The 18,336-nt window shown below is 39.5% G+C and overlaps 1 protein-coding gene across 1 annotated transcript in view; it reads right to left on the bottom strand.

Moving 5' to 3' along the window:
• Nucleotides 1-18,132, bottom strand: part of LOC117261815 (solute carrier family 23 member 2) — an 83,682-nt gene extending 65,550 nt beyond the window's left edge. The window contains exons 1-2 of the mRNA XM_033634332.2: nucleotides 17,853-18,132; nucleotides 3,028-3,177 (exon numbers count right to left, since the gene is read on the bottom strand). Of these exons, the coding sequence (XP_033490223.1) occupies nucleotides 3,028-3,177; nucleotides 17,853-17,924 (222 nt within the window). The 5' untranslated portion in view covers nucleotides 17,925-18,132. The remainder of the gene's footprint in view (nucleotides 1-3,027; nucleotides 3,178-17,852) is intronic.
• Nucleotides 18,133-18,336: the final 204 nt, after the last annotated feature.

Here is an 18,336-nt window from a genome sequence, read left to right as displayed (position 1 = left end):
ATTTTTTGCAAACTGAGTCTGAAGCTTTTATCTGTCATTAAAATTTTCAGAACGGGTTTGATTTTCTGCGTTTTTACATACATCAGAGCCCATCAGTGAAGAAAATGTGGCAGCAGGACACAGCCAAGACAAGACAGAGGAACAGGGCGCACAGAATCATTCATAACTCAGACAGCTACTTTCAACAGGTCAGATAGTGATATTCGGGGGGATTGATGATGAAGAGGAGGAGGATGAGGACCACACACAGAGGGAGGACAGCTCCCCCCTTCATGCAGCTGCTGCTGTGCCAAATGAAGGACAGGGAGGGAGTGGTGTCAGTCAGATAAGTAACTCCAGAGGAGAGGGGCAAAGGAGGAAATGTGTCTTTTCATTTTGTCTCATAATGAGAATTTCACAACAAATAGAAAAATTAAACGAGTCACAATCAGTGTGCAAGGTTTCTGTGCAGAACAATTTTCTTTTGGATGACATTAAAAAAAACTCATCTGAAAAAATGTACTCAGTGTGCAAAGGCCTTTACTGCATTATTCTCAACAGGAAGCCGCTTGCTTCTCTAATTTGCTGAATCCACCATGTAGAGCCGAGCCTCAGGTACAGACACACCTGTTTTCAAAGGGAACAGGAGATGACACTCTGAATGGTTGACGTCACGTTAAACCCAAAACAACTGTGATTAATAAACAGGCTAATACACCCTCCTGGCCCATGGTACTTTACTCTGCGCTTTTTTGCTCTGTTTAATGAGCAAAAGTGGACCTGGACACGCCCTAAAAGCACCATGCACGTCAGACCAGTGGTTCCCAGCTGGTCCAGCCCCAGGGTCCAGCCTTCTCCTTTGTCATTAGTTCAAGGTTCACACCGTTTATTACATTCAGCGTCATACTTGCTTTTGGCCATGTTGCTGAGCTACTTTGCTGTCTCTGTCAAGTAGCTGTCTATTAGTCACTCACTTTACTGCAGGACATTGAAAGGAATAAAGTAAAAGCTCTGTGCAGTAAATTGACTGTACTTAAAAATAAAGGGTTTTTTTTTTTTTATGTTTTTACAAATTTGACACATTTGTGAGTCACTTGCGGCCCATTCAGAATGGACCCCGGACCCACTTTTGGACCACGACCCACCAGTCGGGAAACATTTCTGTAGACCAGTGGTTTTCAAACATTTTTTGGGCCATGACACACCAAAGAGCCAGCTAAAATCTCAAGGCACACCTGTATTTATAACTGTGTACAGCATAGGAGTGGTGGTGGTGGGGGGAATCGATTTTAATATTACTTTTATATTTATTTTTCAAATTACCATAACTCCTCTACCATTCACGCTACCGACGTAATTCCAATGGATTCTGAAAGCTGAGAACCGGAGCTTTCCAGATAATACGTAAATAATAATAGTATTTGTGGTTTTTTGAGAGCTTTTAAGTCTTTTTTATGTCGGTGTTTCTGAGTGTTTTTTGCCATGTTTTCATCATGTTTTTACCGTAGTTCATAGTTTTGCCATCGTTCGTTTTTTTTTTTTGCAATAGTTCATATTTTTATAGCTCATAGATAGTTACAGTCAGTTATAGTTTTGTAAATACTGGAGGAGAAATGTCGAGGAGGTCGACGAGGGACAGGAGAGTTTGAGTTTGAGGAGGATGAGGAGGATGGGCCGGAGGAGACTGGTGGAGTGTAGTCATCTCAACCACAGTAAGTGATACAGTTTGTATGCACTGGATATGTATTCCCAGCTTTATTACAATAATGTTTTTTAACATCTAGTGTAAATTTTCTTATTGGCTCGTTTTAGAATGGAGAATCATTCTATAATTGAAATCGTTGCCCTCGGAATCAGAATTGAGTCAAATCGTGAGGTGCCTAGAGATTCCCACCCCTAGTACAGCAGCTTCTATAACGTGTGTTATCACTCTTATCAGGATGTAAGACAATAAAAACAATACAGGCAGCTTTAGTGATACTGACAAGTGTCTTTTTTTCCTCTTTTCTCCAAGTGGTAGGTCATCTTCACTGGAACTTTTTTGTAATTTGCTCCGTACAATAAAGCAATTCATCGTCCTACTCACGGCTGTCTCCTTTTAAATGTTAGCATCCATCATACGGGCTGCCAATCAGGACTTTTCATGCGTCACACATTTATAATTCCCAAACACAAACGTGACAAATAGGTTCCACATGAAGGATTTTTTAAATTTAATAAATCAAATTATATTTTTTAGCTAGAGTTTGCCTCTTTATTAGGAAATGGGTGCGCAAAACACACTGACACAGTCAAAGAAAAATTCATTCATAACTTTCTGTATAGGCCCAGTGGAATATTGTAATAATAATGTGTGGTCATCACATGATCCCGCAGCACACCTGGATTGGCATCACAGCACACCATTTGAGAACCACTGCTTTAGGCCATGCATTCCCGATCGTTTAAATAGGTTCCCTGGAGTCGAAACATTCATCAGGTGAACAGAAAAAAGACTACATTTGGGTTTTCTTGGGAGTTTTTATCAGCTGTGAGGGTCCACGGACCGATTGTTGTATGCTTTAAAGCCTCTGAGGCAAATTGTGATTTGTGATATTGATATTATGAATAAAACTAAACTGAACTGAACTGAATTGATGTTGTATGTTGCAGTTAGGGCTGGGCGATAAATCGATTTTATCAATTAATTGGAATTTGTAGTTTAGGCCGATTTGTTTTAATGAAAATCGAGTTTCTATTTAAAATCCGCCACCGCCGCTCCATGCTGGGTATGCAATTTTTTTTTTTTTAACTAGGAGGGGAAAAAATCGATTTAAATCGTGAATCGGATTTGTTGTGAAAACATCAGAGATTTTTTTTTTTTTTTTAGGCCATATCGCCCAGCCCTAGTTGCAGTTTATCTGAAGCAACTTAAAGTGATAATTTGTGGGGGCTTTGTGTCTGTGAATTTTTTTCTGCATTCTCCTGTTAAACATTAAATAATGCCGCTTTAAAGAAGGACTTCTGCAGCACTGTTCAGTCTATGGATAATACAGGAACTTCATTTACCTGAAAGCCGAGCAGGATGCAGAGGTACCACGGCGGCCTGTCATTGAGGGAGTAAACCAGATCTGCACTTTTGTCCACAGGCTCCAGGTCCTCTGTATGTGGCTCCTCAATGTCAACCGTCAGCTGAGGCTGTTCATCACCATCTTTGTCCTGGTAAAAGAAGCAAAGGTAAACAAGTGAATTCATAAAATTCATCTTTCCAAGCAACATCAAATAAAAAACAATATTTTCTTACAGTTTCAATCCACTGAAAATATTTGGACACCAACTCCCAGACCTACGTTTTCCCACAACACAAACATACTTTAATCCAACTCCTCACTGTTGTTGTGAGCACAGAGACTCGAACGTAGCCAAAGGTTCATAACGGTTTTGTTTTCTCTTTGTCTTTGAAACAGGGCATAGTTGAGTAGTTCTATCTTTACTGTCATCTCCTCAGATAAGAGACATATATACTGATCGGACGCAAAGAAGTTAATGTGAGTGATGTGTGGAACATTCATGGAGGTGACAGCAGAGGGCAGGTGGGGTGAACAATCTCACATATATTCTCCTGAATCCTGATGCTGATGATGAAGGTGCTTCACGCTGAACTTCTCTGGTGATCCTTCCACATATTTTGTGACCTTTTACGACATGTTTCATGTTTTTAAACCTGAGTGTGTGTGAGAGCGGAGGCAAAAGTTCTAGTGCGACATAAATCACTGTCAACTCGATCATAACATTCTTGTTGTTGTGGTAAATCAAGATGTGAGGCTTTGAAGAGGAGTCACTAAGATCGGTCCAACCTACTGAGAGCTGATGGATGAGCAGCTGAAGCTGTACACAAAAAACATAAAGAGAGGATGTTTATCGCTCAATGTTCTTGTCTCTTTTTTGTTGTTGTTGTTGTTGTTAAAATGAAAGAAGAGACCTCTATGTTGTAGTCACTGCTGGTTACACAGATGAAAGACAATATTTCTGCACTGTATTCATTACATGTTTAGGTCGGTATGTGTGATATAACCAACTACAGGGTGAATAGCAATACTTATAATACTGAGAATGAATGTTACATATTTGCATTAATTTTAATCTAGCCAACACTTGTAAGGTGATGGTTCATCTGTTCCATCCATAAAAAAGACAGTGTCAAAATCTCTTAAAAAACACAGCCGCCAAGCACCTTAATTTAAACCCACCATTTTATGAGGATGTAGCATCTCAACCCATTCACCAAAACAGATGTTGGCATTGTACCTTTCTGCAAACCAGAGATATGTTTTATTTGCATGTTTCATATGTAGTAAATACGTTGAAACTTTACAGTTCAACTTTAAATTCTATGTTGTGACAGCGCTGTGGTTAACATGTGATCTGGTTCAGGCACATAAACCATTTAGTTAGTGCTACTGTAGGAAAACATCATGCTTCAGCTTAAAATATCTTGTTTGGTCACTACCAACTGAAAATGTCCCAAACACTTGATAAAAAATACCCAATTCTGTTGCAACAAACATATCTGCAAATGCCCCGACCTGTCATTAATAAATACCTGCTTTTGATGCTACAAACACACCTGGAAATATCTGGAAATATCCCGAACTCCTGTCAAAAATACCTGCTGTTGTCACTACAATTACAACTGGAAATGTCTCAAAGTAGTGTTAAAAAATACCCGCTTTTGTTGGTCCCTATGCTGCTGTCTGCTGCTTAGCAGCCATTTTGCCTAGGTGTCATGCCCTCCACCATCACCTCCTCCTCCTTTTTCATCTACCAGCCCTTTGGTTGGTTGGTCAAAAATTTAATTTCAGACACTGGATAAAGTGCCCTACATCTGTTATATTGTTTTCCAGTAAGGTGGTGGTTGTATTCTGCTGTATCTTATGTTCTATAGGTGTATTCAGACCGAGGGAACTTTATCTATGAATCACCCCTTCTTATTTTGTCTGCATCACATGAACTAGGGACAGTTGTAGTTGTTAAAACGCCACACTGAGGGATTTCTTCAACTCCTATTTCAGAGTAAGGACTCTCACAGCACATGTGATAGCTGGCTTATGTCTCTTCATCGTTTCTGTTGGTGGTGCGGATGCAAACAGAAAAAAGAGCCCTTGATGGTGTGTCATGGGCTGAGTCTCAAGAACTGGTCCAAAAACACCTTTTGTGAGAAATCACCTTCTGCCCAAAAGTTTTGTAATTCTACAGATGAATAAAATGCCACAAAATCCGACAATTCCCTAAAGCTTCTGCAGCAGCTGCCAGCAGTATGACAAGTGAACCTTTGCTGAGGGGATGAGTGTGTTTACCCACTCAGTTGTCTTCAGGTTTAACAAGCAGGGAGAATGTACTGGACCTCTGTGCTTTTATTTATGACGCCACAGTGCCAGAGGTTCTGTTCACATCTGTGTGTGGTGGTGACATGAAGTACTATCCATCAAAGTGTGGACTACATAACACGAATTATGTGACATGTAACTCCAAAAGTACCTTGACACTGGAGATGTTTTCCTCTGCTGCTACTTCTACTTGAAAGGATCTTTTTCCAGGAGAAATGTGTTTTTATTTCCCATTTAAATCATTCTAGTGAGACCAAGCACAAGGTAAATCATAGAAATGGGAAAAAAATGGATGTCAGGTGTGGAACTCTGATCTTCAGGTATGTAACCCAGAAGGTTCTGGCTTTCTTTCCACTAACCAAAGGCAGATAGAGCAGGTCAGGCGGTTAGGATGCATATACATATATCCCCCTAAATCCGATGCACTTCAGCTTAAAAAGATTCTTTAAACACATAAATGTTACAGAATTCCCATATATCAGGTGACGCAAATGTTTCAAGAACATGATGTGTTAAAGATTGGTGCCATTTGTTAGTGGACGAGAGAAATACATTTGTGATTATCTATTAAAGGCGATTCATAATAATTTAATAATCTGAAACATTTAGAAGTCTTTGTCAGCCTTGACTTTATTTCTGTATAATAAAACAAACACTTTGCTGTTATTGAAATATTTTTCCCTCCACAGGTTAGAGACAATATTTGGTGTGAAGGTGTTTATGTCTCTGAGATGTTCAGGCAGCTTGTTCTGTCAGAGGGGTGTTTATGGGATGTCTTTGGCATCCTTTGAAGTGACTTGTATTAACTGTTAAAACAGAGTGCTCTTTAAAGGCTGCCTGATATGTGACACCAGGGACTGTCTTCAAATACAAAGAGGTCGCTCCCCTCTTCAAACAGGCTACATGGGACGGATCAGCTTCCTGTGAATTTGTACACACACTCTGGAGCATGTTTGAGGTTACATGTTAAATCTATAGAATTACATATTTGGCCACTATGTATAAAAAAACATCAATCATTACTTTGTATTTGGTGCCATAAACTTAGTTTGTTTTCAGGATTATATATTTTCTATTATATTTTTGTGTGCACATTATGGGATGCTCCACGTGACCCATAAGCTGTTTTTGAACGTAAAGAGGTCAGTTCCCTCTTAACACAGTCCACATGGGACAGATCAGTTTCCAGAGGGTTTGTATGAAGTCTATTGAGATGTGTATGTTTGAAGTGTTTGAATCAAGTCAGCAGATGATGAGGTTTTCACAGGAGTGTTTTCAAGGTGGGACACATGGGACATTAGTGACATATCAGATGGCATGGCAAAGACAAGGTGTAACGAATGTGGCATCATGTGGAATTTTTCACCTCTGTTACATTAGCAATTTTTTTTAAAGTCATAATTAAGTCAACTCTCACACAGTACTGCCCACTGCAACAAACAATACAAATTAGCAGGAATGTAGCACAGGGTGACAGAGAAAACATGGTATGTTGATTTAATTTAGAGAAAAACGTTTTGGCAAAATGTTATTTATATTTTGCTTCTAAAAGACACACAGTGAAAAAGGACCAGTCTTATTTTGAAGAAAGATTTGTCCGTTAGCAGCAATGCAGCACGACACTGAAGTGAAAGCAGAGCTGTGTTTATTTAAATTTAAGAATGCAATAAAAATATTTTGTCCCCAAAAAAAAACAATGAATAATCATGATAAATAATGGTGATCTCAATACTGATCAAAATAATTTAGATCATCATTTTGGCCATAATCATGCAGCTCTGTTATTTATCATATCTGCCAATAGATGCCCCTGAATCCAACACACTGGACCTTTAGGGAGCCTGGACTTGTGTAAACAGGCATCAGTTCAGATTATCTCCTCCCGAATCATAATGAGGAGAAATTAATCTGTATTGAATTTAGAATGAGGAGCTCTGCCTTCAGAGTAGTTCCTCTGCAACATTACAGACATCATAAAATGCTTAGCAGCTGAAGAAGTCAATAAAGAAGCCAATTTTAGACGAGGCTCTGTCCCTCGCCTACAGTCAGTTATGTAAAGCTGACACACAAAGTATAGCTACAGTATGTATGTCTATAAATCTATATACAGTATGTACAGTATATATGCTGGAACTGGGAGAGGAAGACAAAGTTACACCATTACTGTAAGTCTGACAGTCTAACTCCTCTCTGTGTTCTGTGGGTCCATGACTGCACCCCTCATCAAATTTAATTTAAACCCTGATGAAACAACATAAAGGAACTTCAATTTCTGTCCTGTGTACTTTATTTGGCCCCTGATCCACATCTAGTATTTACTGAGTTTACATATTATGACCAAATCTGTTACTGCAATAATTAGAGCACTAGTTTCCACCAAAGCTTCACATGGGGTCATGAGGCTGAACTGATTTTAAGGGCTGAAAGAAAACCTGTGAACAAACACAAAGAAGGCCTTTATCTCAGTAGTTCATTTATTTCTGTGATGAAAACAAAGTGGAATTGCTATTTTCTAAAGTTTAGATTATAATTCAAGATATTAACTTTCAAAAAATCTTAGAGAATATGGGCACAAGTTATACTGACAGAGTCTTTACTCTCTTCTAAACAGCCTCATCCTGCAGAAGAAAAAGGGCTAACTGAACAATGGCCAAAAGTCAGGGAGGAGGAAATTCTGAATTTGTCAAAAAAGAGGCCTGTTAGGTTTGTATGATTGCTTACATTTGAAAACGACATAATAGAGACAGAGAATCATATCAAATTGTCCTTAAAAATACCAGTAAAACTCATCTCTGATGTTATACTCACAGGAAACTTCTAAAAATGACTACTGGTCAAAGACATTCTCCACTGTAACACCTGAAACTAAAGTCTTACAAAGATTACATTTTTCACCATGATAGTTGACTTTGTATGTTTATCCTTCTCACTGGATGTCTCAGATATTACACACACACACAAGATAAAATCCATACACCAGTGAATCTGAGGATATTTCACACTGAGGTCCACAAAGAGGATCGCAGCCACATGCTGCAGCCACTCGCTCTGGCTTCAGTCAGCACTTCAACCAACAGAAAACACCTCGTATCTGTCTCCCATAACATTTACTCTCACACAGCAGGCAGTGTCCACAGACATGCGCCTCAGTGGTTACATGGCCATCTGCTTCCATCTAGTGGTTATTTAACTGCACACCAGTAACACCGCCGAGGACGGAGAGCAAGTGGAGGGGTCCTCATAACCAGTGGTGGAACTACTGTTTCTACTTTTCCGTCTAAACAAAGGGTTTATTCACTTAAACAAAAAAAAATAACAAATAATTCTCAGGTTTTGCAGTTTGTAGACATGCTGGATGGTAGCTTCATGTCTTTTTTAATTTTAAATAACTAATGTTTTATCTTTGTACCTCGTCTACAGGTTTGCTATTTTTACAGATTTTTTTTTACTATAACCATTTCTACTTTTTATATCTTTTCTCTGTACTCTTTATTGTGATTTATATTTCATTGCTCAGTAAAGCACTTTGAATTGCCCTGGTGTATTAAATGTGTTGTACAGATAAAGCTGTCTTGCCTTTCTGTCTGAGTTTTTTTAAATATTGCCTCTGAATTATTTTGGTAAGTTTTAAAATAATAAAACAAAATCACCAGCAACTTGTCTTTACAGTAACAGTGTCCCTGTTACTGTGCACAATCCACAGGTGTCTTTGTCAACTCTTTTCATTGGTACGACTCTCCACCGATGAAACAGTCCCTATGAAAACTTTGACCAGCATTTGCTGTGGATTATCAAAAAGGGACCCTGCTTCTGAAATGAGACTGCTATGACCCCCCCAGAGAGGCTTTATTCAAAAGAGGTCCCGCATATCCCAAAAAAAACCCCAAAAAAACCCATATTGGTTATGAGAAAATTGAATAAGTAACCAAACAAGCAACACTGAACAGGGTCTACTAACAGAAGGCTAATGAACCGGCCTTAAATAACACCAAGAAGAGAAAACACCCGGAGCTCCCCACAGCGGGTCGTAGTATGATCTGGACTCTCCTTTCCAATCTGAGCCGACATGAGAAATAAACCTAACAGAAATAAAGCTGCGAAAAACAGACTACCATCGAATATGAATAATTAATCAGGGCCTAAAAATCTAAATAATGTCGGACACAAACACAAACTGAGAGTGAGAGAACTGAGAGTGAACACAAGGCATTTTGATTCACAGCCATGTTGTGCACATCATCACCAGTAGAGGGAAGTGTGTGACGGACACATTTGATGACAGAGGCCCCACAGAGTTCTGGGTACCTCTTGTTTTTATTTGTGCGAGACAGAGACAGTGATCTCAACAGCCTGACTGTCTCAGACACTGATCACATAATTTCAAAATCCTGGTTCGATCACAGCTGAGAACATTAATGTACTTTTATCCTCCTTCTCTTTCCTCATGTCTTGCCACATCTCTACCAACTAAAGCCTCTTTATAGTTCAAGGTCCTAGAAAATTGACCTAAATGTGCCTATAAGGCCTCAATGCATACTCAATGCATTCCCAAAGTAAACTGAGAGCTGTTCATCTTTAATACATGTACATGCACAGTCTCATTTAAAAGGTAACTGAAGTTTTTCCCCCCCAGTCAGAATCACTCCAAGAGCTGCTGTCATTGATTTAGTTTCACCACACTGATATAATTTATTTGTGTATCTTTGCCTGAATATTTTGATGCTGCAGATGACTGGGACTGGGAGGTATTAACTGGAAAACATTATGAGACCTTGACATGAAGCTTCACATGGTCCAGAATCAAAGTAAATAACAGTATCACAGAAAATAAACATTTGCCACGTTTTTCTGAGGTTTTGTCCAAACGCTGGTCAAAATAAAATAGGGAAAAACACTAAACTTAATGTGTCATAAAGAGTGAAAAACTAATCAAAACGGACAGAAATGTCTAGTTAAGAGCTTTCTGTTTGTAAAAACACTTCTAGAAAATCTATATTGCTGTACATTTCTGTACATTTATACAAGTCTGTGATGAACATAATGGGTTTAAAACTCCTCTGAAGGTGAGGAGTGTCATTGGTTATAAGATCCATTAGCCATCAGGCCAATCACTGGCGACTGATTGGCTATGAGGCCTTACAAAGTAAGGGAAGGCCTTTGTTTCAACACAGGCCCTTGCTGGCTACTAAAGCCATAGCAACAGCACTGGAAGCTCCTATTGGCTCAAGTGAGGTGTCAATGGAAAGGCCAGAGTTCAGCCACTATTTTGACACTGAGGAAGAGAAGGACAGTTTAGTGTTACCACCTAACGTGCATGTCTTTGGATTTTGGAGGAAGCCAGTGAACGCTGCCACGGGGAGAACAGCCCTCTTGCTGTGACGCGACATTGTTAACCACTGCACTACCGTGCCACACCTTAAAACCAAACAGGCCTTGCAACACCCCATGAAACTTCAGCGACCTCTAGTGGGGGTCAGGACCAGGTTGATGGTGAGCATAAAAATTGCAGACTTTGCAAATGGGGAGCGGTTTCACGGCCTGACCACTGTCTGTGGTCAAGTCTAGGCAACAAAAGCACTTTGGTGAGAGTTATTAGAGGACAGTAGGTTGGAGGAAACAGTATAAATGCTGTTTTTCAATATTAAAGCAAGCCCTCAATTTTTCCCTAACATTAACCTTAAGTGCTGTGACTCATTAAACAAATTTAAAAACATATCATGACTCAGCAAATACAATCATTAACAATGCAATGAACTCTTTAGATTTTAGATAAATTAGATTCATTTAAAAAAAAAACTACTCAATTTGAATATCAGTCCCTCTGTAGATAGACTGATACTGTCCACTGTGATTATATAATGCTCAGCATCATGTGCTGAGATGAGTGTCTTCCACGTCACAGTTGTGACAATATGGATGGATAAACTGAGTGTGGGAGGACCAATCAGTTTGCTGGCTGCATGGATGATCTTAAAGAGGCTCTGTTAGTAAGTGACAGTAAAACATACTGAAGAAGACTAAAGAACTAGTTTGATGACGATGTGAAGCGGCAGGAAGAAACGTGTTTTGTTCTGGATGACTGATCCTCTCTGTTGGCAGCATCTGTGAATTTGCATGCTGATTCAAACAGAGATTACTGTTCAGTCATACAGCAAGATATCTGAACCACCTCTAGAACATATAGTGGTGTTAGGATTTAAATTTGAAGGATTTTATCGTCAAAAAATGAACTATTTTGCAAAGCAACAGAACAACAGAGAATACAGGGTGTCTACAGGTATAAGACAGTTAAATTTGATACTTCTTAAAACCTTTTCTTGATCATTTTCAACCAAACTGAAGCCACATTTTTAGACAAATCATCTTTTTCTTATTCAAGCATTGCAGGTAAGTATGAATTTATAGCATATAATACATGTGGTCCCGTGCAGAGATGGGCTTTATGTAGAAATATGGTTATTAGAGTGAGTTAATATACATTTTGCCAACAGCTAATTGCAAGTATAAAGTAAAAATACAGTATTAGTTTCAGTGGTAGGTTGAATTAAAGTAAAAAAAAAGGGAAACTGCACTTTGTTACCTTCTTAGGTTTTCACATTTTAATCCAGAGGCCAAAAAAAGTTGTCTTATTCCATCACCAGGCCGTTACCTTGTGTTTCCTATTTTCTTATTTTTCAAAATTAATATTTACATAAGCAGATGAGTTGATTATAGTTTCATGTGACTGGTTTCCAGCAGCCTGTACCTGAAGTGTTTTTCTTGAGTCAGGGAGTTCACACCCGAACTCTCAAAGGGGATTTATGATTGTGCGTTGACCCTACGCACGTTGCCTATGCCGTTGTGAGTTTACCAAAACACACATTAAACATGGCTTAATAGAGACAGTTTTAAAAACAAGTACACAAATCAGCTTCACTATAAATCGCAGCATTCACAGACAAACACTTGTGTTAATCTGGACACATTTCCCCCACCAATACAACATACTAACGTTATTAGCACAAGCCAATGGCATTTTACATTGTATAAATTAGCCTAACAACTAGCGATCTTTTCCTCTTCTCATATAAAACCAGGAACAACAGCAACATTTAACAAAGGTAACAGTACACAATGTGGCTCCATTACAACTCACAGAGTTCACCGACAAAACAACTGTCTTATGCTACACACGTTTTCCAAACAAATACAACATGCTAACGTTATTAGCACAAGCCTATGGCATTTTACATTGTATTGATTAGCCTAGCAGCCGGCGATCTTTCCCTCTTCTCATTTGAAACCTGGATAAATCCTGAAGTATAAATCCCTGAAGGATAAATCACACACAAGACTTAAGATGCTATTTTAGTGGAGGCTTTACTGTCTTCACAATTTATTGTTTCTTATCTGTGAACTAAAAGTAAATACAAGCTCCATTTCTCCTGAGGGAAATGATGTCAGTATATAGCGACAGACAGGTCGGCGTCACCGTGACGTGTAGTTACAACTCTGGGGAGGCATTGGGCAAAAGTTCCATAATAAACTTTGAACATATTGTAATTCAGGTGGTCTGAGAGAAAACCAGACTTTTGCTCCTCCTCTTGGCTTCTGTTTTCAGATCTTGGAAAATCTAACCTGTCACAGGAGACTTTGGCTAATCACAGGCCATTTCAGAGAGAGAGCGCTCCTATTGGCTGTTTAACAGATGCAGATGTACGTGCACGTCCAAACTGCCTAAACTGCAAGGCAGCGCAAAAAAAGGAAGATAGACTAATAAAAAAAAAGAGTCAAAAAGAGAGTCTGGCAATAAACGAAAATGATGAATGAAAATGATGCTAATAGTTTAGCTTACTGCCAACTGGAGCTAAAAGGTCATGGCTGCGGCATCAAGTTCACATTTATGTAACGTAAGCTAATGTTAGCCAGAGCCTCAAATTAGTGTGTCTTTAGCCTCACTCCCCACCACTACAGACGACCTCGCCAGAGGGAGACTAACAGCAACCCAAATCCAGCCAGTTCAGACCCAAGCTCATTTTAGTTCTGGCAAACTGACCTACATCTTTCCCAACTCCAACAGAAGCTTAAAACCTGTTTGAGGAAACAAGTGAAACAAACTGAGCTGTTGTGTCTGTGACTCTCTGGGAGACTGGCAGGTGACTCAGTTTGTATTTACTGATTTCCACACTCACATACAAACATGCGCAAATACATGGTGTCAGTGTTTCCCTGAGGATTATTTTTTAGCAGGGTAACGTAATGACTTTGCTGTTTGGTTTAGGATACAGGACTTTACTGTCCATGAATGCATCACCTTCTATTAAAGGAGAACTATTATGCTCTTCCTCTTTTCTGACCTATAAATGTTGTTACAATGTTGCATACTCGTGTTAAACGATGCCAACGTGTCAAATAATGAGGTTCGTGCATTTGGAAGTGAGCCCTGCAAGCTGTTTTGGATGGCTCTGCACGCTCTGTTTTACAGTCTTTTTTAAAACAGTGTAGTCCATGTGACGTTAATGCATGCCAGACTTACTTGCATGCCGGCAGCGCTCGGCAGCCCTTCGGAAGCCCTCAGGAGTGTGACCAATCACAGCGGAGTGGGCTCGGCGGGAGGCGAGGGCCAGGGGATGGAGTAAATTACACAGACCGTTTTCGCGGGATGCAGGAAATACAAGGAAGCAGTGCAGTGAGAGGCACAGCGTCCTGAAGATCTACAAAGGTTTGTGTACAGGTAATCGTGTGTATCTGTAAAATGTCTGGTGATCATGTCACCTAATCATTTACGACTAAAACCTACCCTGGAAATCCAGAGTTCTCACGAGAGCACAATTTGAATTTGCTCAGCGAGTCACTCTGGCAATCAGTAATGATGCTCATTACCCATGCCGTTGGAGCCAAGCTGCACCAATCACATCTGTGTATCTGATATAGGCAGGCCAGAGGCGAGCTAAACAGATGACGACAGCGCTGCGATGACGAAGTCCGGAATCAGTCAGTAAACACTGCAAGATGGCTACGTATGAACACCAGTTGTTTGAAACGGCTTTGGCCGCTACAATGAACGAGTTAGACTTGGCTTTTTCTCTAAACGAGGAACAGAAGACGGCGCTCGAATCTTTGCTTTGCAAGAAGGACATTTTTACTGTTTTGCCGACCAGATACGGCAAGAGTCTAATCTACCAGTTAGCTCCACTGGTAGCTAAGCGCTAAGTATTGTTCTGATTGGTTGTAGTGTTACCCAATTGCGTGCAGTGATATTTTCAAATGCATGCTTGGTGCCGCCCCTCGAGTTCAGCCATTTTCATTAATCATAGCCAGACCCTAAATCTTTCTAGATCTAACCTAAATCTAAAATGGGTAAAAAATTAAAACCACCACCAGTGAGGGGACCAAGGGTCAGAGTTACTGTACCATGACAGTGTTCAAGCATCGAGAGAACACTAAAGTACTCACTAAAAGTAATGAGAGATGTGAGCCACACAGAGAGTTAGACGTTTTCTTTCACATGACGCCAGCCTTTGTTTTTGGAGTTTAGCCTCTATCCTGTGTCGATACCTGAAACCCTGAATTGGCTTCTACTACACTTAAAGTCGACCTCACAAACAAAAGCTCTCTTGTAATCAGACAAGAAAAATGCCAAAAACACATTTACTGTCCCATTCCATTCCTCTGCACTGAGACACTGTGCGCACCAGGTGAATGAGAGCATCCATTTACAGTCACAATGTTACAACCAAGGCATCTGTATGTATGGAACAACATGAGGACAATGAGATATACTGTAGAAAACATGACTGCTGCTGCAGAGTAGGGCTGCCACTAATGATTATTTTCATTGTCAACTAATCTGTCGATTATTTCTCCGATTAGTCGACTAATCATTTCATTGAAAAATGTGTTAAAATGTTGAAAAATGTCGGTCTGTCTCGCCCAAACCCCAAAATTACGTCATCTAATGTCTTGTTACATACTCACACCAAAGGGTTTTAGTTCACTGTCACGGGAGAGTGTGTAAAGCTGCCAATATCTGAACGTAAGAAGCTGCAGTAAGAGTATTTTGGGGTACTTTTATAGTACTTTTCTATGAAAAATGACTCAAACCGATTAGTCGACTACTAAAATAGTCAACGAATATTTTAATAGTCGATTAGTCATCGATTAGTCGACTAATTGTGGCAGCCCTACTGCAGAGATAGTTTGGTCTCTACATGAATCCTTATCTGCCTCCATTTCATCATAGTTTATACCAGTTATCTGCATTATTAATAATCTCACATGCTGTATGTGTTTGATGTTTTTTGGTCTAAAAACTGCAGATAATATTAAAAAGGCACTTAATATGGACTCAATGTAATCTTCTGTAGGATAACTGTATCTGCCAGCATCATTACCCTACAGGGTTTAAGAGACTTAAACATTTACTTGTCCAAAGTCCATTCTTACTTGCCCCTATACAAATAGATTTATTTATTTATCATTACCAAATAACAAAGGCTGAAGTTAACGGTTTGTTTAATCGTAATTTCAGTAAATTAATCAGAACATGGGCAGAGTATGTCACAGATACGAAGCAATAAACATTCTTGCATGTCGAAAATGGTGTAACTTCTACTCATACATGGACTTCTTCACTAGTAAGTGAGTGAAAGTACAGGCTATAAAAAATCAATACAGCATAGTATCGAGATATTTTTGTGCATCACTATCGTATCATTACACAGTGTCAAGTATCAAATTCTTAATATAAAAATTATTAATATTAAAAATACAAATTTAACTTTAGGTACCCTACTAGAATTACTATGATTAATTGCTTTTTCAGTCCATAGGATGAATTTTTCTGCATGAAAATGATTAAAGTCAGATGAACAGACTGAAAACTTTGTCTTACTGGATAAAACAAAAGTTGACATAGTTTTCCTTTGGAGACAATGTGCAGTTGAAAAAAGGTAATAAATTACAATATATTTTACCGAATACTTAGCATATTGCAACACATTTAAAATCGCAGTAATATTGTGATTAAAGTGTTGTGATGTCATGTCCTGGGGCCTCTGGTGATTCACACACCTGATTGATAGCAACTTCACTGCATAATGCATCCTTTCAGATTTTAATGAATCAGCGCTGGTTTCAGTTTGTCATTTGCTAACTGATAGTTACACGTAACTACATGCATGATGTTCCCTTTCATCTTGAAGGCATCCCTGGGGAAGAACTGTGTTCATCCCAAACACATTTTTTTATTGTGATATGTTGTCCCTAGGATGACAGGACACTGTTAGTCTTGAGCCTTATATTCAAATTCTTTTTTACCAGTTGCCTAATCAGGCAATCCAGGAAAAATCTCTTAGATACCTTTATTTATTTATTTTTATAAAAGAAATTCAATTTTTTCACTCTTGTCAATTACACACAGGTCCGAACACACACATGCACACACAGGACCTATACATGCACTAAGTACATGCACATATTTGGTCCGGACGGGGACTTGAGCAGGCGACCCTCCGGTTCCCAACCCAAGTCCCTATGGACTGAGCTACTGCCACCCCCACTGTGTCTAAGAGATTTTAATATACTGTACGTATCTATATTTTGAAACACCCTGACCACCAAATAATCTATAAACAACCAGCCTCTCCGAAAAGTTGCCTAAGTTTCAGACGCACCTCGTGGTCAACATACTGACATGTGAGTCCAACTGGTGTAAAGAGACAAAAAGAGTCTCAAGAGATTCTTGTGAAATATATTCACACGCTGAAAGTCTAAAGAAAGAAAGAGAGCTCCACTGATATATTTAATGTACAAATCCAGGTTCAGCAGCTTTGAATTCTTTTATAGTCTCTCATTGAGCTTTTGTAAAGGTGTGTAATGTAAAGGACAGTAATAATAAATGAGGCCTCGTGTCTTTGCCTGTATCATTCTGCAGATGTTGACAGACTGATGTGTTCACCCATCTGCAGCCGCTGTTTGTTTCCTGTTCCCATTTTTCTAAATTCTTCAGTTAATTGGGATGGGGAGAAAAAAACATCTACGCTGAGCTCAGCTGTGTACACTTGCACACCCCATGCAGCCAGACCTTTACACCACACACACACAAACCACACACACCCACACGCTCCAGTATCCTTCAGTCAGTTTCTGTGTCGTAGTTTTATAGAAGAGTATTTCTAGTTTAAGCTTGGAGCTCTTTGATCAGCTACACTCACACTGATATTTGCCACGTACTTTGAAACCATGCAATCGATTCGGCTGAAATATCCCGTCTTTTGTGGAACACATTCTCACTTATGTCATTTCACATTCCACAGTGGCTTACATTTAACTCTTACTGCTGTAAAGAAAGAAAATAACCCTGAACCTCTCCCTTCATCTGTACGTAAAGGCAAATATAACAATCAATTTTTAAATTATAGTTTTCATAATAAAAATATTTGCACAAGACTGTATCTCAAACCCTCACTCAGTGTTTGACACTTGGATTTGAAACTAAAGACAGAATTAAGATGACACTACACTTACCCCGAATGCAGGATTGATCGATCCCTGCGCTTTGAGTCCCAGCTCGATTTTCTCCTCTGTAGTGAGACGCATTCTGATAAAATGAAGTGAAGTGCTGTAAAGTTGCCTCTGGACTCTTAACACATCAACAAACACACACGGCTGGAACAAAGACTCTGACTGACCGCAGACCAAAGAGGACAACCTGAACAACCACCTCACGTCGCCCAGGAAACCAAGTGTAAGGGTCAGAGAGAGAGAGAGAGAGGCTCGGTTATTTTGTAATCTCCTCCGCGGCTCTGAAACGTTTGCGGTCCGCTGCTGAGAAATGTAGGCTTTCGTTACTCTGAGTTGCGGTCATGTGCCTGCTGTTGTGTGACGATGGATCCTATGAGGGGAGGCGAGGGCATTTGTCACATGAATCTATAATTTGTCATCCTCATTAAAAGAAGGTTCTCTCTTATCAAAAGTTTGACAGCATTTAGGTATAAGTGTCACTGTGTGG

The sequence above is a fragment of the Epinephelus lanceolatus genome, chromosome 5, assembly GCF_041903045.1.
Source record: "Epinephelus lanceolatus isolate andai-2023 chromosome 5, ASM4190304v1, whole genome shotgun sequence".
NCBI classification, from domain to species: Eukaryota; Metazoa; Chordata; class Actinopteri; order Perciformes; family Serranidae; genus Epinephelus; species Epinephelus lanceolatus.
Note: the sequence above shows the minus strand (reverse complement) of the source record. Positions and strands in the feature narration are given on the sequence as shown.